The sequence below is a fragment of the Syngnathus floridae genome, chromosome 13 (assembly GCF_059516105.1).
Source record: "Syngnathus floridae isolate MCC-2025c chromosome 13, RoL_Sflo_1.0, whole genome shotgun sequence".
NCBI classification, from domain to species: Eukaryota; Metazoa; Chordata; class Actinopteri; order Syngnathiformes; family Syngnathidae; genus Syngnathus; species Syngnathus floridae.
This window is the reverse complement of record NC_142425.1, coordinates 6878251-6897227: the sequence shown is the minus strand read 5'-3', so window position 1 is coordinate 6897227 and position 18977 is coordinate 6878251. Positions and strand designations below refer to the sequence as shown.

The 18977-nt window shown below is 40.4% G+C and overlaps 2 protein-coding genes across 15 annotated transcripts; one reads left to right on the top strand and one right to left on the bottom strand.

The window, feature by feature from the left end:
* The first annotated feature begins 765 nt into the window (after nt 1–765).
* On the top strand, nt 766–17337 carry LOC148388353 (ankyrin repeat domain-containing protein 13C-like). 3 transcript variants are annotated; one of them, XM_088393420.1, is made up of 14 exons: nt 766–1423; nt 2630–2671; nt 5646–5750; nt 7661–7746; nt 8374–8419; nt 8655–8721; nt 9023–9167; nt 9302–9433; nt 9553–9714; nt 9877–9956; nt 10258–10356; nt 10522–10622; nt 10938–11083; nt 14783–17337. In XM_088393420.1, the coding sequence occupies exons 1-13, from the start codon at nt 1045–1047 to the stop codon at nt 11066–11068; spliced, it is 1575 nt and encodes a 524-aa protein (XP_088249546.1). In that variant the 5' UTR covers nt 766–1044; the 3' UTR covers nt 11069–11083; nt 14783–17337. The 3 variants fall into 3 exon arrangements, with proteins under 3 accessions (XP_088249546.1, XP_088249545.1, XP_088249544.1); XM_088393419.1 differs by lacking the exon at nt 14783–17337 and adding an exon at nt 11757–12030; XM_088393418.1 differs by lacking the exon at nt 14783–17337 and having other exon boundaries at nt 10938–11667.
* LOC148388352 (uncharacterized) lies at nt 13345–18786 on the bottom strand. 12 transcript variants are annotated; one of them, XM_088393422.1, is made up of 12 exons: nt 18480–18786; nt 17698–17831; nt 15509–15618; nt 15362–15442; nt 15235–15281; nt 15019–15152; nt 14868–14949; nt 14550–14675; nt 14379–14465; nt 14181–14252; nt 13933–14107; nt 13345–13863 (listed from the first exon to the last, which is right to left on the bottom strand). In XM_088393422.1, the coding sequence occupies exons 1-12, from the start codon at nt 18599–18601 to the stop codon at nt 13660–13662; spliced, it is 1374 nt and encodes a 457-aa protein (XP_088249548.1). In that variant the 5' UTR covers nt 18602–18786; the 3' UTR covers nt 13345–13659. The 12 variants fall into 12 exon arrangements, with proteins under 12 accessions (XP_088249548.1, XP_088249549.1, XP_088249558.1 ...); XM_088393423.1 differs by having other exon boundaries at nt 14562–14675; XM_088393432.1 differs by adding an exon at nt 15863–15987 and having other exon boundaries at nt 14562–14675; nt 14868–15152; nt 17698–17788.
* Between the last annotated feature and the right edge of the window lie 191 nt (nt 18787–18977).

Sequence of the window (18977 nt, the reverse complement as noted above, 5' to 3'; positions counted from 1 at the left end):
TAATATTTCAATCATTTCTTTTTTGCATACCTTTATAACTTTAATCATGTTAAATTACAGCCAGGCAACGTGCGTCATTATGAAATGCATTTATATCGCTTAAATAAAACACAATCAAGAATCCAAAAAACATTAATAAATGTATCCAATAGCATTATCGTAAAGCGGTGCGTTATGTGACGTAATGAACGTTGAACGTCCTTTGCGTGCCGACGAAAGTCAATGTTTCCATCGGTGTGCAGAAGTGGGTTAAGCGTGTCGTCCGTTTAACCAAATGGAAATATGAAGATAATATTAATTTCTCATTGTATCCCACTTGTAAACAACTCTTGTACTTTCTGTGATTGAACAAACGCCCCCCTCTTCCCCCAAAGTGGATTACGCAAGTGTGTATGACGCAATTTCTCGCAGTAATAGTTTTATTACACAAACTTTATTTCACTCAGAATCAGATGGGATAAGATCCAGTTTACCCACAAAAACGAACTAATGCAATATACTTGTCATACTTGTGGATGAATTTACTATATAAATCCGTGCACACAACCCACTCAATAAACGCGGACATGAAATGAATGGACAACTCCCGCTGGATTGTTATCATTTTAGATTATTTAAAAGCTTCATAAATTGGATAGATTTTTAATTTATTATTAACCCGAATCGTGTTTGAATTTCTTTTACTTTAAATATTTAATGCGTTTTTTTTATTTTGGTTTTATGGCTTGTGCCCGTCAGTTACTACTGCTATGAACTCTCGCGATAAGTTGAAGCGGAAGACACTTCGACGAAGTCATCGACAGGCGCTCGTGTTGTGCTGACAGTAGCGATGGGTGGATAACAGCATTTTTATTTCTAACACACTTACCACTAATAAGGACTTAGTGGTCTTTTATTTTTGTAGCGAAACCCCCCTCTTTAAAGTGTCTTTCATGTTCTTTTCTTCACATTGGTTGCGTGAAGACTTCCAGCTGGCGAATCGCATCAATTGGCCCGGAGGGTCCTCGTCGCCCTCTACTCCTTTCACGTCAGCTCTTTAGAAAAATGACCGGAGAGAAGATCCGATCGCTGCGAAAGGATCACAGACCCAGTCAGGACGATGACTTGTTGGAACCTGACGAAGAGGCAGCCACCGGAACGTTCACCGCCTGCAAGACAAACAGCCAAAGCAGGGCGAGTCGAATCTTCAGTAACCACAAGTTGGTCAAGTCAGCGTCCACGCAGCAGCAACAGCAAAAACGGAACCAGCACCTCAACGCCAACAGCACGCTGTCTTCAGCCGATGTTGTTGACGACAACAACAAAAATCCCATCATCCGAAGTGGGCAAGACTTTCCGGTCCACGAATGTGTGTTCAAAGGCGACGTGCGACGCCTTTCGTCGCTTATACGGACTCAAAACATATCCCAGAAGGACATCCATGGTGAGTATTTTTATGCGACGTAAAGGGAAACCTCTCAAAACACATCATGTTCATTTGTTCAAGTCTAAGTGAGTTTGCAATACAACTCAGGGAAATCAAGTAAACCATTGTTTAACAATGGAAAACACTGTAAGCTGTACACAAGAAAAAAAAACTGCACTGAGTAGAAGTCACTTTGTAAACATGGACACGTGGTAATAAATTGAAAACGACAAAATCTAGAAAGCCCTGTTTTCATTTAACAACTATCTACCAAGTTGATTGGTTTGGATGGTCCCTCCCTGAAAAGGAAACTCATTTGCATAGATAGGATTGTTTTGAATGATCTCCCAAAATGTATTAAAAACGCCTCTCAGTAGAGTGCAAATCTTATTAGGTCATGCTTGTGTGTTTGTGATGGTCTTGCAGAGTTGTGGAAGTTGCACATGATGGAACCCATTTGGCAGAGCAAAGTCTGCTTAGATAAAAACAGGATTTCCGACCAAACACACCCTTGTTTCTCTTGTCTGTACTGGAATGTGGCCTGTCCTCATAGTGAAGCACAAGCAAGGGTCAGCCATGTGGATCTCTGTTGGGTTGGAGCTCTACCTTTTTTTTTTTTTTTTTGTATTCAATTGTCAAGCCCTCACGCAAGTCAGAATCTGCGGCTCAGATTGCACTGCAGAGAAATTGAAACCTTTTGCGCCAGTCACATTACACAAGGCGGGCTTTTACATTTACTAAACTTCTTGTCAGTACAATCACTATTTGAAGTAAGTGCATTGTCTGACCAAGATATTTTTATCATCATATAGGGTCTTTGGGAATTATTATTATATTGGTCTATTGGGAATTCTTCTGGGTGTATTGTCACCCACAGTTGGCTCACAGCAAAAGAAAACCTACTTACTCTGGAATGTGTTTGTCTGCTAATCCCAAAAGAAAAGCTCAGCAAGTGCTACTTGGTTTCTCCTTTGAGGGATGCGCCAATGCTAATTTTCCAAGACTGCATTCCTCAGATGAACCCTTTGCACTTCAGTGTTAAGTTACTAATCTCTATTTAAAATCAATTTTCTTTCAGTTTAATGCACTGTGCAGTACTTTGCCCGCTGTACTTATAAGTATAGAAATGGACAGACAACACGTTATTCCAACTTGATTTTCACTTCTCATTAATGTAGTCTGTTTTTACTAAATGCAATAAATTCAGTCTTCTGCCTTCTCCAGGAAACACACCTTTGCATCTGGCTGTCATGTTGGGGCACAAAGGTAAGTCGGTTACATTCATGTCAGGTGTTCAGGTAACTATTTTTCATCATGCCAAAACTTTGTGTAGGTACATCTGAAATTGTGCACAAATACAGGGCTTTTTTTTTTTTTTTGCCAGATTTTAACTCCTATTGTTAGCAAACAGTGACGTTCGTAACTCAAGGCTCCACGAAAATAAAATTTAGTTTGATATAATCTATCAAGCACGCAGTGTAAACTCCAAATGACTTTTGTCTTCATTTGACTCGCTGAAGCTGGACTGGAAACCTGAGTATTAAAATATTAATTCAGTTCCCCTTTGATTGTGCAAGTAGGTCGTGGAACATGTTATTGAAAAATGTATCCTCTCAGGGAACAGTTCAAGCATGGTTACATGTGCTGGACTTCACATTCGTTCTTCCAATGGAGCACAGCTTGCAATTGATTCCATTTTTCCGCCACAGCCTGAACAGAATTCAAACAGCAGAGTCGGATTGGACACTGTGGAATTGATTGTGCAAATGAGGTTGTCAGTTTTTTGCCTGAGCTGCTGCCATGTCCTGCGGGGATGCTCAGATTAGATAGACGGAGGGCTACAGCATGACATCATACAGTAACCGGGGTGTGGCTACCCTGACGGTGATGTGCAGACTTTGTTTGTCTGTGCAAGCCTTTATTAACTACCCCACGCCAAACCCCCGAGATGTACAGGTATATTAAAAATGAATGAACAAGAGCTCTCAGTAAGCGCAGACATCCACTAATGTTTTAGCGTGCCCCCTTTGAAATCATTGGCTGAATGACTACAGTCTAGGATCCAAATAACTAAAATACATCTTTAAAAAAACATCCCAAATTAGATATTACCTATACTATGGATGTTGAGCCTGCATAAAATGGGAATTATACGACTTGCAAAATATTTTGCTGATGGCTAAATTGGAACAATTCCTGCAGTGCCATGCACTCACAATGCAAGCTAATTTAATTTCTCCGGATTTCTTTTGCTACAGATGGAACTTGTAATACATCCGTGGCCTTGGCTCCTGGGAAATCATGACCATTTTAAGCCAGTCATTTTAAGCCAGTCATTTTAATGCTTTCATGCTTTGCTCACAATTAGTAGGCTCCCAGCAGAGCAAACTGAATACAAATGTGGGCCACTGATATTGTACCCGTGACATAATTCCACTAAATCAAGGTTGAGCAGTGTCAGGTCCATTATTAAATTACCAGCAAAAAAGGATGCTAAAATTCCCAACAAATTCCAATGCTGCATCAATGAAAACTAGCAGTCGTGCAGCTTAGGGCAACCACAAAAAGGCACTTTGATTACGTAACATGTGTCTGCTAAATGTTGTCATTACACAATCATTGGATAGCCTATGTAGGTGAAAAGCTTCAGGCAATATGAGCCTTACGTCAGAGTGCACATGTGCTTTCTGAGCAGTAAACCCCGTTATCAACTCCTTCATCCCGATGCTGGAATACAGATGTTCAGCCCAGCTTGGGGCACAGATGTTTGATGTTTTACTTCGGATACAAAACCCTCATGACAGCTGCAGTCTGATCTGCTGCAAATACTGCAGCACTTCCAAATCCCATTAACTAGAGACCACCCTTATGGATCGTTGGGGGGAGGAACGCTCATAGAGCCTGATCTCAAATTAGATTTACGGTAAATTTACAGGAGGACGAGTGCGTAAGAAGTACTTTCTGTGTTTTTATAAGGATGTTAATAAAAAGCATCCATTTTGATATTTAATACTTCTCCAAAGTGTTTGTACTTTAAACAAGCAGCCAAATTGACCTAGTTAGACAGAAAAACGGTCTAGTGAAAATTGTTGTAACTACTTCAGCAGGATTTATAACTGGCTGGCTTGAGCCTGTTACCTTCCCTCTCTTTTTCCAGTCAATTTTGGCAGTGTGGCAATATTCCAACTCTGATTTTAAATAAATGTTCTTGTAGGTGAGCAGTGTTTCACAGTAAAGCACAAGACTGACAATTTGCGACATTCATCGTCATGACTTTTTCGAGAATATGAACAATAAGTCATGACTTTTTCGAGAATATGAACAATGAGCGCCTGACTTTTTTACTTATCTATAAAACGTCTGCATATGATTCAGTGCAGTCACCTGTTTTTTTTAGGAGCGCCTGACTTTTTTACTTATCTATAAAACGTCTGCATATGATTCAATGCAGTCACCTGTTTTTTAGGGTGTTGTCGTTAGGACTGACTAATCTGCTTTTGGACAGTGACTTTGAACTCTGTATGGAGTTAGTCGCTCGCTGTGCTTTATCTGCCTCGGTGGTGGTGGAATGGCTTTTAAGATCCCGTGAGTTCTGCCTCAGCAAAACACTACGCAGATGACTGCACTTTTTTGCTAAGTGGTTTGCGAGTGAGCTGCCTCTACACCGCCAACCTTTTAATGAGTGATGTCATCATGACAGAAGTATCAGCTGAGCCGGAATAACAGGATTGGTATTTGGGCGGTTGTTGTTTTGTCACCGGCTGTTCACAGACAAAGCACAAGAATATCATTTTGCCTTTATGCCTGAGCCTTTCGTCTACCTGTTCTTTGTCTTATTCCCATGTGTGTCCAATTGTAGGATGGATCATTATTTGTGGATGTTCTCCTCTTTTCTGTAGGTTGATAAAATGGAAAAGAAATTGCATTTAAAACAGGAAATGAGAAATGCATAAACTAGGACAGCGTTTCAAGGTTGAATGCTTTGTACAAGAAATATTTTTCTTGCGACTCTCATTTCACCAGATCAAGCGCCTCATATAATCTGTAAGGTAAAATAATAAATTGTAAAAGAGCAAAATAAACAAATTAAAACCAGGCACTTTAAAAAAAATACTTCAATATCCTGTTCATTTTTTTAATTTATTCTTTATTCTATTTAATTTGCACATGTAAAATTGTTAGTGTGAAGTGTGTCACACTGTTTTTTGATGTACTGTCCATGCTTCCTTCCCTCCTCCAGAATGCGCCCATTTGTTGCTGGCCCACAATGCACCAGTGAAGGTGAAGAATGCTCAAGGATGGAGCCCCCTTGCAGAGGCTATTAGTTACGGAGACAGACAGATGAGTGAGTATCAGACTGTCTGGCATGGTGCTTCAAGCGAAGGACATTTACTTATAAGTTGGTTTTCTTCGCATTCAAATTGGGCTTTCTAGAGTGAAAATAGTTCAAATCTACAATCCCAAAAAGTACTCCTACACATTTTGCTGCTTCCTGCCAATGAGGCCATGGCGCTGCCCTGGCTGCTTTGAGCATGACATTCCTCAAGGCCCTTCAGCCTTTGGTGTGTGGATGAAAAGAAAATTGTTGGTTGTTTTTCTCTCTCCTCATTGGCTGATTAATACCAAGCCCCCCATTCTACCCTCTGGCTTTAACCCTAACCCCGGCTTTCCTCTTCGTTGAAATCCAAATGACGTTGCATCGGTGCTGTATTCGAACTGTAAGCTCAGGCTATTCTTAGCATAAGATATTCTATCAAAGCTTTTATTGTCTGAAGTTATTTTGAACTAATGTTTGTGACCTACATTTTCACCAATCACACACTGACATTTTCTTGTTTGGACTCCTACTGCAAATAAAGGAAGGTATAAATGGATTTTCATTTTGGTAGTTTGTCAGTTTGTGCCCAAAGTTGCATTTTCGCAACACTGCGCTGCTGTCAGCTTGGGCTCTTTAAAGGCAGACAGACACGTTGCTGTTTACTCACAAGAGGAGATGCTGCTGCTCATGTGTGACACACTAATTGGTGGTATTTGGCATTTGATTGATCCAGGCTTCACGCTAGCTGCTAACTTTAGTTTTTCTCTCTTGTATGCCAAGGAAATTCAGGGGAGGCGTAGCATCTCGGGAAAAATAAAGAAAAAAAAAACTGGTGCAAAGATATTTGCATGGATTTTATTTCCCCACTGAAAGATGGGACCGTGTAGGTTGACCAGAAAAACACACCAAATCAGCTCCAGAGGGATGGAGAGCAGAATAAGTGTCCGGCTATTTTTTTCTGACTCTCACGTGTGGTAAACTGCCACATTTGGAAGATTTGTGCCATTTAGATGACACTTTGAAAATGAAAAAAATTGCATGGAGGATATTTAACTACTACATTTTTTTTTTATTTTGTACACAAACTTTAATCAGACAATTCCTTAATAGGAGACCTTTTACACTGTCCGAAAATCTCATTGTATTTTAACATTATTGTAACTGTTTCATATTTGAAAAATTATTCCGCCACCCAGTTGAGTGCATTCACATGATACCAGGTGGTAAATATTGACTGTTCTCAGGTTCTGGGAGAATTGCCAAGGAGGCCTGAACTAGCAATTGAAAGCTCATCCAGAGGGCTAAATTCTTTTTTTTAGCCGGTGTAGGTGAAATATCTCCTAATTAACTCCAGGAAAGTCTCCTCATTGGTATAACAGTGAACTGATGTCAAGAGAGTAAATTTGGTTCAATGTTACAATACAATACACCTATTTATATTGTGCTTTCACAACAGCTGCCCACATAACAAAGCGGTTTCCAGACTTGTTCTCCAAGAGTGGCTGGGTGGTCCGTTTTGTCCCACTGACTGGTTGTGAGGCGATCAGTAGGGAGCCCCAACTTGGCTTGTCCACGCTCATTAGACACACACTGAGGGCTGCACTCATTTTATTCTAGCGAGATATAGAGTATTAGGATCAACATGTTTGTGTCAATTTTTCAATTGACCATGAGGATACCTGACATGCAATTTGTCGATTTATTTATTTATTGTGATTCATCCAAAAGGTGGATATGAAAGTATTGATTATAAATTTTCTCAACATATTTATATGCAGCTCCCGCATTTTCGAGCCATGCTGCTTTTCTTCCTGATGAATGTGATGAATGATGTACTTTGCTCTTTCTGCTTTCTAACTGGAGGATTCCCGCTTGTTATGCCCTTGCAGTTGATGGCTCATGAATTAAACTGGTCTTGTTTTCTCTTTGTTGTCCAGTAACGGCGCTGCTGAGGAAGTTGAAGCAACAATCCAGGGAGAGTGTCGAGGAAAAGAGGCCAAAGTTGTTGAATGCACTGAAAGAGGTATGTCATATTTTCTTTTCTTCATTTGTTCTTGTCCTTTTTTCCCTCCCCTTCAGAACCTGATTACATGAATCAGTTGATTAAATTAACCTCTATGCGGCCTTTCCGCTATGCACTCTATTGATGCAGTTTAATGAAAATGTTAAGTAGTTGTCGCTGTTAGCATCAATTGTGACTCACACAAGGAGATGCGTCGTTACACTTGTATCTTCCTAACATGAGGTTATGGAGGCTAGCTGACAAGTGTAATCGGCTGATGATTTTAGTTTCCAGGTCAGATGTGTAATAGCACCCCCCCCTAGGGGCACACGGCGCAGATGGCCAAATATGATACCTCAACCTCATGTTCTTAACTGAGGCATGGACTCAGCTTTGAATGTCCTCAGGCTTACGTCCCAATGTTAGATTCTGGTGAATGTTGCTTTACCTTGAGCCCAAGCTGTCTTTGGTTCTGTAAAGCTCAGGGCATTTGTCTTTCTGGTTAAATCTATATAATATAAAAGTGTGTCCCCACAGTTTGCATCATGCACAGTTAGTTTTCTTCGGCGGTATTCCAAGTAGACTGACCATGATTATTCTTCAGTATTCTTACAGCAAATGAATATGTTTTTAATATTTTTTTTGCAGCTTGGAGACTTTTACTTGGAGCTTCATTGGGACTTCCAAAGTTGGGGTGAGTCAAATTTGCATCCCAGGTTTGATGGGATTTGTTTTCTTTGTTAGTCTTTCAGTGCCGAAAAGCCACGAAATGACCACAAGACTGTCAGTATAATAATGGCTGGAGGTGATAGTGGTTTTTTTGGTTGTTGTTTTTCATGTCATCTTGAGTGTCCCATTCCTATTTATTTCTAAGTATTCCCGACCGCTAATGTGTTGTTTTACACAACGTCCATCTTCCAATGTTGCAGTGCCTCTGCTCTCCAGAATTCTTCCTTCGGATGCATGTAAGATCTACAAACAAGGACTCAACATCAGGCAAGTCATGTCAGAAAAATGCAAATCAACTTCATAGTTTTTGTGTGTGATTGCTCTGTGTACAATGAATATCACTTATATATTTTTAATCTGGAGCTAATGTTAAAAATTTATGCCTGTATTTAGAGCTACAGTGCAGTTTTTCAGATGCTTTACATAAAATAGATACTGTATACACTAAAGTTTTTTTTTTGTTTTTTTTAAATAGTTTGGTATGCAACTCATGTAAGAACTCCCAAAAGTAATGTAAAGTAAAATTCTTGTTTGACTGATGCTTTTGCACTTCTGCACTTGTCTGCAGACTTGACACAACCTTGATTGACTTTACCGATATGAAGTGTCAACGCGGTGACCTGAGTTTCATCTTCAACGGCAACGCCATTCCTTCGGAGTCCTTTGTGGTGCTGGACAACGAGCAGAAAGTCTACCAGCGGATACACCACGAGGTTTGTGAGGCGCTGAAATGAAACTAAATCACTGTGTTCCTCACAACCATTACAGTTTTTAATAATGCTTATTAAAGAAACAGTAAGGAACTTTTTAGGGTTGTTGTCTTGACATTTGTGAATCACTTCCTCAGGAGTCTGAGACAGAGACGGAGGAGGAAGTGGACATTCTGATGAGCAGCGACGTGTACTCGGCCACGCTCTCCACCAAGTCCATCACCTTCTCTAGATCACAAACCGGATGGCTCTTCAGAGAAGACAAGACGGTTGGTAACACCTGTCGGCATCTCATCAAAATGATTCTCATCAAATTGTACTGTAGGCAGAAAAACAAACTGAAAGATTGCATCCTTCGCATAGATGAGTTGAATTTTTTTATCCTTAGGAACGTGTTGGAAACTTTCTGGCCGACTTCTACTCTGTGAACGGCCTGGTGCTTGAGTCCAGGAAGAGGCGGGAGCATCTGAGCGAGGAGGACATCTTGAGGAACAAAGCCATCATGGAGAGTCTGAGCAAAGGAGGGAACCTCATTGATCAAAACTTTGAGGTGAGTCACATTTTGCGGATCATCATTACGCATGGTAGAAGAGTGAAATTTGTATTACAACATGCCTCTATACTCTCTACACTGCCATCTAGTGCTGAAAGACAAATTGTAATTTGGCTGACCTCTTAATGTGATTTTTGTTTTGTTGGTCGATTTCTCCAGCCTGCGAGGAGGCAATCTCTAACCCCACCTTCACCCTGCACTATATCCTGGGAAGAATACATCACTGCTGACAATGGAAAGTAGGTGTCTCTGGAGACACGGACAAGCACTTTAAGACTTATTAGGCCACAGTCAGCTGGGATTGGCTCAGGTTTACCTGCAAGTTCTACACATGGTATAAAATTGATGTTTTAGATTAATTGCCCGATCCCTTCACCTTTGAGCGTCCAGGGAAAATTGAGGAGAGACAAAATTGGCATTTGGTCATTTTAAAACCTGTGTGCTTGTATTGAATGAAAACAGCTTGACCGTAGACTTTACAACGTGCCGTACACATGAGACGTCGCATTAACCTGCGGGATGTTTTGCATCTTTGCTCAGAGCTCCTCATCTGGGCAGAGAGCTGCTGTGCAAAGAGAGCAAGAAAAACTTCAAGGCCACCATTGCCATGAGTCAAGACTTCCCCCTGAGCATCGACTCGTAAGTCCCATGAGATGAGACACACAAGTGGCCGATGCCGATTTTTGAAATGTGAATGAATACGTTAATAGATTTGATCGAAATGAAACAAAGCATGCTGTAAATATGACTGACGAACCTTAGTAGCTTAGCTCTGACGTCTGACACTTTGTTTCTTTTCCTCAGGTTATTGAATGTTCTAGAGGTGATCGCACCCTTTAAGCACTTTAATAAACTCAGGGAGTTTGTTCAGATGAAGCTCCCTCCAGGTTTTCCTGTCAAGCTCGGTAAGAAAACCAGCTTGGATATCCAAAAGATTAGAATTTCACGTCCCGTTTAAAAAAATCTAAATATGATCACTTTGTGTTTCTCGGTGTTGATTAAAGTCACACAGAAAATAAGAGAAAATATTTACTAAAATAAGAGAAAATATTTACTTGTGCACCTTATATACTTTTTTCTTGACTGTCACACAGGTGTAGAAAGACATTAAACCAATGTTAAATACAGTAAATGCAATTCAAGAAGCCATTAGACGTTTGACTGAGATGTTATTTCGACAAAATTTGAGTACCAACCTGTCAAATGTTGTCTTCTTGCAGACATCCCAGTCTTTCCTACCATCACAGCCACCGTGACTTTTCAGGAGTTTCGCTATGACAGCTTTGATGAAAGCATTTTTACCATCCCCGGCGAGTACAAAGAAGACCCCAGCCGCTTCCCTGACCTTTAACCCACCCTTCAACAGGTTGGTGGCGAGGTGGATGTTTATGATGCATTATTTCACTACACAAACATTAACTTCCTCCCTGACACCCTTACGTAGGGTTGCCAACCGTCCCTTGAAAAATGCAATCGACAAGCATCCGATATACATGGAATATTTTTGGGTTGTAAACAAGTACAATTTGACAAATTCAGATGGCTGACCTCCCCAATGTTAAAGCAGCAGTAGCTTTGTCCTCAGATGTGTGAAACAAATGTTCTGCTGAACTCATTAAAGGTGAGCTCAATTACGGCATGTCTAGCTCAGAGTTTTACTCTGCAGTAGCCAAAGACAAACCACTCCTCGTAGTTGTAAAGATCTCAGGAAATCTAAATGGAAAAAAAAAAGCTGCCTCCACACAATGTGGCAAGTTACACGACAAAATGTTTTGCTTATTATTTATTTTTATATACACATTTATACAGTTTTAAATCAAACAGGAAAGGTTTCTGTTTGAGAGATAAATTCATTTTAAAATCCAGTAAATTTCTGAATAACTTTTGCATGTGTTCATAGCATTTAAAAAATATGCATCTTATTCACGATCAATTTGTTAAAAAATTGTTTCACCCACAAAAAATTAGCACAAAAAAAATCGCTTAGTAAAGGCAATTAGGTCGGTGGTCCCTGCTGATGAGGTGTCTTGATTTTTCAGGGAGTGGGCAACCCTACCCTTTCAGTCTCTAACTTCTCCCTAACCTCAACTCAATGAACATCTCCACGGCTAGCTGAACAACAAAAAAAAAAGCAGTACAGTATTTAAAGCCATGTTTCCACCAAGTGGGACAGGAGGGATTGAATGATAATTTGACATCATTGCAACGTGACACTACTTATTAATTTTTTTACATCTGTACTGTATTTAACGGTAATTTCTTCCCGGCACGTGGAAAGCAAGCTTAGTTTTTTTTTTTTGTGTGTGGGGGGGGGGGGGGGGGGCTCAATCTGTCTTCTTATTCAACCAATCAACAAACTGCACTGCATTTAGAGCCGCCCTTTAGATACCATACCACTGGCAGGGTGTGCCCAAAAAAGTGGTACGATACCAGTCACTTTTTTAAATACACTGCCCATTTTTGACAATGAAAACACAAGCCAAACAGTGTTTGTTTGTACTTGTTTAAATTTGTGTGTGTGTGTGTTAAACACTTATTTTGACGAAGAGACAAGTGTGTGTGGTACTGGCCTGCCAACACGCAGGAATCATATGCAGAGTTGTATATAAGTGAATACAAATTTTAGCTGTGTAAGAACTCATCCTTTTTTTATGTGTTTAACAAATTAGGCAGTTCACAAGATGCACTCACACGCATAAAAAAAATATATTACCGTAAAGGGTGTTCCCCTAAAAGAATGACATTTCACTCTATTAATGTCGTAAATTCTCACTCCAACGATGTTAGGTATTATCAAGATATCTAAAAGCTAACCAAGTTTAAGTTTAGTGTTACTTTTATATTGATTTTGCTACAAGTGTGCTGCAAACTCACTGGAAAGTAACTTTGGACATAGCACAAAAAAATGTCACGACTTGTCACGAGCATTAACGGTATGTGTATTGAATATTTGTTTAAGCTTTGTAAAATTGATTAAATAATCTAGTACATCGGTTCTAATATGTTTAATTATGTTTTGTCTGAGACATGTGTTCACTCAGATATTGCAAGGGATGTCATTTTGGGGGGGGGGGACACCCTGCACTTTGACATAGGTTTTGTTGATTAGTCAATCATCAAATTCACTAAATTCACTTCTACTGCATCTTTGTGCTCTGTTTTTAAATGCACAACTCTCAACCTTAAAAAGTGGCATTTGAAATGTTCATACTGAAGCAATGCTATAAATGCTGCAGATTTTTTATGGTACCATGTAGTCTGTCTGATGTTTTTATCACCTTTATACGCTTTAAAACTGGGATTATATAATTAATAACTGTTGTAAGAAACAAAGGATTGTTCTTTGGGTTGGTTTTCATTTTACACAAACAAAAGCCTTTAATCTGCACAATCTGTACGTTTTCTTGGGAGTCAGTTTCTTCCTTTTAGTGTCCTCTTGTGTTCAACTCAAGTTGAGCATTTTCCATATTGTGTCACATGACTTGATTCAACATTGGATTGTAACATGGTGCAAGTTACTATTTTTGTATATAGATGTTTTTAAAGAAAACGTATCTCTTAATTCTGTGGTTTGTTTTTTCCAAAAAGATGTTACACACACACACACCACCCACACACACAACATGATGAAATTGCACCAGTTTTATTAGTTTCATTTTGTAAAACAAAACCATATTTCAGTGTTCACATATAAAGGACTGGAAATGAAAATGGAACTGGACATGTTATGGGAAATGCTGAATAGTGAGGAAGAAGTATTTCATTGAAAACTGACATCAAGCACAAAAAGTACAAGAGAAGTCTTAAAATGATAACCGCATTATAGTCCTTCATCCTACACCTTTGTTTTGTTTACAGTTAATACCACATTGTACTTCAAATGATCAGGCACAGATACAGTAATAAGTTGCCCACATTAAAAATTCCCTGGAAATGGGGATCTTAGTCACTCATTTCCATGTCTTCCTGATGGTGATCATCTCCATTGAGTTTGGACTTTTTGGGAGCATGGCACTGGCTTCTCTCCATTATGTTGAGCCCTTTGGGTGATGAGGCGGAGTCCGAGTCACTCTTCCTCTCCTCCTCCTCCTCCATGTCCTTTTCACTGCTGTAGCCCTGCTCCTCTTCGTCGTAATCCCGCGTCACCTGAAAACAAAAGGCCTTCAAGTCACAAGGTTCTGCTGCTCAAAGAAAAATTAAATCGGCCTCACGAACCTTCACATCGCCTTTGTCGCTATCTGACTTGCGGTCGTGATCTCGCTCTTTGTCTTTGCTCTTCTTTTTACTGGATGAACGTTCCCTCTGCTCTCTACCTTGGTCCCTGTGTTCCCTCCGCTCTCTCTCTCGTTCCTTCTCACGATCCTTGTCCTTCTTCTTCTCCTTCTTGTGCCTTCACGCACGCACAGCCAAAGTGTTATTTATCTGTCAGGCTAATTAAAATGAAAACACTCCTGACAGCTCACCGTCTGGGCGATGGAGACCTGGTTAAGCGTTTTTTAGAGGACCTGGATCCACTGCGGCTTCGCCTGTGCCTCCTGAAACATTATTTGAAAAATTAAAGAACAAAAAGAATCGATGACTTTAACAATCTGACAGATGAACAGCTCTCCATTGTTTCTTGCTGACTCCACTGAACCCCCATGACACATGGCAGTCCTTACCGGTTGACACTGCGAGACCTCCTCGCACTGCTGTAACTCTTGGGTGGCGTCTTTGACCTCTTCTTGGACTTTTCCTCCTTCCTGTCCCTGTATGCACAAAAGTCAACATCATGTCAACACAAACTGTTTTAGCCACGGGGAGCACGGTGTGGGAGTGCTTATTATATCTACCGCAAGGCCAACCTGGATCTGCTACGACGGCCTCTGTCTCGGGAGTGAGACTTCCTCCTCCGTGGGCTTTTAGACTTCCTTCTGGTCCTTGAATGGGATCTCCTCCGAGACCTGCTGTGGGAGCGTCTGACAGAAAAAGAATATTTCATTCAGTCAGTCAGAACACATTTGAATGCTCATGTCATGTTATCACAGGCTTGGTGAGGCATGTTGGGTTGCTATTTCCCCCCCAGATCGAGGACATCCCACATATGAAAGAGAAGCATTTTCTTGCCACCAAAGATAGCTGTGGATTGGATGAAAAGAAAATGTTTTTACCGGTGTCTTGAGCGAGATCTGGAGCGTCTCCGTCGTGACCGGGACCGGGACCGAGAATGTTTGCGTTTGTTATCTTTCTTACCTAAAAAAAAAACCCCAGAATACTTGTAGACAGAATGTTTTTCTCCTAAATGTAATTGTCGAAACCCACTTCCTGGTTCGATGGCAGCAGAAATGAGGGATTGAGCCTCTCGAACTCGTTTCATGGCCTCCTCAATTTCCTTGTTTGAGCCGTCATTCTTCAAGCCAGGATTTATGTTCAGTCCAGCTGCAAGTGGACTCAACCTGGAATGGCCAACATTACAGACGTTTTAATATTCAAACAAATGAAATATATTTTTAAAAAAACGTCCCACTGGTTTCTTACTTTGGATCCATAGACTGCATGAGCTTCAGGAAGTCTGCAGAAAGGGCCTAAAACCGACACAACATTGTGATAAGATAAAATGCATTACTTTGCTTCACACACACTTGGATGACAACTGTTGATTGACCTGGGGGTTCATGTTAGGTCCCGCTATTCCCATTGCAGCAATCTGCTCCAAATTGGGCGCTCCAAATGGGGTTCCTCCCATCTGAAACATGAAGCACATTTTATTATTTCAAATGCCAAGCAGCAGCCGTCTAGGATTCAAACTCACAGAAGCCAGAGGATTGGGTGTTGGAAGAAGGCCCGCCCCAGGCATCATTCCCGCCACGGCGTTGGCCGGAGCCAGCAGCGACATGGCTTTTGATTCATCAGGAATGACTCCTGGAAAAAGATGAGGCGGTTTTAGCAGAAACAAACCGGTTAACACGCACAACTTTCACAAACAAGACTTGCAGACAATCCACCAGTTTAACTGCTCTGGAGCAAGAACCAATACAAATGCACATGTCGGTAAATCTTAATCCCTGACTTGTTGCTCTTTTGTCAATATGACTGTAGGATTAGCAAATAGGAGTTGAATAGTCACAATTATACACTGTGTTCAACACTGCCAAGATTTGATCACCTGTACTTGTTTTCTAAGTCATGAACCAAACGTAAGCAAGCACAGCCGGTTGTCCCGTGGGATGTGCTCTCAACTTTCATTAGGTGTTTTATGAACAAGCGACTCGCGCCGGCTGCTTCGCTTCGCTATAAAGCACACAGAAACATTGAGATACAGAAAACAAAGTTTGTGACTTGGGTGTGAACAGGGGAACATTTCAACAGCACTTACCAATACACAAACAGGAAAGGCTTATACATATTACCTTTTCTGGGCAAGTACCAATAACAGGTATAGATACTCATACCAGTCACTATTATTAGAATACTATAGGGAACAGGTGTCAAACTCAAGGCCCGGGGGCCAGATACGGCCCGCCACATCATTTTATGTGGCCCGCGAAGACAAATTGTGCATCAAATTCATGTGTCATTACTAGAATGGTAAATTGTCTTCACTTTTAATACCTTTTTTTTTTTAATATTTGACCAGTTTTTACTCGTTGATTTGAAAACAAGTTATTTGTCAGTTTGTTTTGTAGCTTTTACTGTATATAATATGAGGTGCTCCTACATTTATTTGTGTTGACAGTCATAATGGCCCTCTGAAAGAAGCTATGACTACAATGCGGCCCGCGAAAAAAATGAGTTTGACACCCCTGCTATAGGGTACTATAGTAAAACAACCTACTTCAACGTCAATGAGATACAACACATCTCGGTTTTGGCTACACTAAACAATATCTGGAAAGAAAGAAAGAAAGAAAGAAAGAAAGAAAGAAAGAAAGAAAGAAAGAAAGAAAGAAAGAAAGAAAGAAAGAAAGAAAGAAAGAAAGAAAGAAAGAAAGAAAAAGAAAGAGAGAAAGAAAGAAAGAAAGATGTGCCCAAAGCTGGAAAAAGAACAGTCAATTTAAAATGAGAAGCTCTTATGGAGAAGATCAATCCATGGTTGTGCAATCTGAAAACAGTAAATGTTTTTTTTTCTCCTCCATCAGACAATTTCATATTGTAAAAGGGAGACACGCGCATACACATACACTCACTCACACACGCATAGGTGCACAGCAACAACAGAACAGACACTTGGGAAACAGGATAAGGCTGCGTAGGACAAAACGCTTGGTGGCATTTGCAGCAGGGCCTGGTATATAGAGCTGGCTGAACCAGGAAAAAGAACTGTAAAACACAATGACAAAAAAGAAACACCACTGTTAAAATGGGAGAGACACGCCACCCTTTCAGAGTTACGTGTCGAGACGCTCAGGTAAAACAAATTACTACGGGTTAATTAGTGCATTCAAATTGCTCTATTTGGGATGTATCTGAATATTACATTTGGGCAAATGCTGCACATGCACACGGTTGTAGGGATGCCCTATTTGATTTAGTGATAAGTATCTTGATAAGTCTTAATGCTAGTCTTGTAAACATTTGCGTAGCTCTAGCTAAGAGAATATTCATTGAATAGAGAAAAACAAGATTAGGGGGAGAGAGAGAGACACACAAGAGGGGCTTGCAAGCCTGGTGCCATTTTTTTCTAATCTCCCGATGGCAGTAGAGGACCACTTTCAGCCAGCAAGGAAGGGGCTCTCTGCAATTGACTTGTCCACTATGAAAACCACAACACAAATAACAGAGAGAGAAGTTTACAGCTAGACACAAATTGACAGAAATTCACATTTTCCTAATGCCAAGTAAGTCCTTAGTAACACCTCAGACTGTTCGTTAGCGAGGTCTGATTTGTCACAAAAGAAAAGAAAACGAGCACACAATGGTCACTGTGATTGTGTTTGCAAATCGTCACATACAAATCATGTGATCTAAGTTCAGCAGCCAGAGAAGGAAGCCGACACCAACCTTCTGCAAACGGCACTACGATCAAGGCCCGGTCCACGAAGACGGTGTTGGTCAAGTGCTGGGAGACGCCCACCGACTCAGACTCAAGGAACTTTACAAAACACACACGTGAAGTCACAGGCAAGGGAGAGTCACTGGAAGAAAACACACATATGTTGTGCACAGCATACAAACGTGGACAACCAGATAAGGCGTCTTCTTAACTGGAGGCAGTCGCCTCAATGGACAAACGGACTCTAAAGTTGATGAGACAGAATGTGTCCTTATGGAAAAAAACAAAAAAAGAGTTTTGCTTGCAAGAGTGAGGAAAGTGTATATAGGTACAAAATAAAACCAAGACTGAATTATATAGAATAAAAAAGATTGTTGGTCTATATACGTATAACGACGTACTGGTGAGTTATAATCACGGTTATCATTTGGATAATATATTTGGTAATTGTAAAAGAAACAAATTAAGAAAAACAAAAATAATTTTCCACTCAGTTGTATTGGATCATGCAGATGTACCTAATGCGTCCAGTGCGTTTTAGATGACAGTTATACTACATTTAGAAACAGTATATTTATAATTATTATAAAAAGCAATCTCAAATAAAATAGGTAAATAATAAAGACTAAAATGGAAGAAAATTAAATTGTTCATGAAAAATTAGGTTGCACCCGTTCAATAAATTGTGGTTCTGATTAGATGAGATAGAGCTGCGGGTACGTGATATGCATTAGCGTTAGCTTCCAACGGGGCCTGCTGAACCATCAGAAGCTTCTCCAAAGATACTCACTCGGGTGGAAAGAGTTTGAGTTCCTCTATGTTTCCCAAAAAGCCGAAGAGAGTCCTCATTTGTTCCGAGGTTGTGCTTGGTGAGACATTTGTCACCTGAATGACGTGCGTGCAGGAATTCATCTCGGGCGAATTTTAATCAAGCCTGCGGCGCTAAATGCAAGTAATAAACCGAGGTAGCGTTAATGGGTTAAACAAGCATTGCGCGTGTACAAAAAGTAACACAAGGTTCTAGAAGAGATCATATATCACGGCCGAGACAAAAGATGATGCGCAGAAAGCTGCAGCAACGATGACGAATGCTGCGTTCGGGTACAGTGAAAAAGACCGTAATTTAGACTTGTATGCAAATATTTCTCATGGAACGAATCTAATATAATTTGTTGTTTGTTTTTGATTTGATTTATTGAATATAAGATGTATTTAACGGGCTCCCTAGACTGGGGTTGCGTGACGGTTCTGCTGTTCACATTTTTTGTTGTTGATTTATTAAAATTAT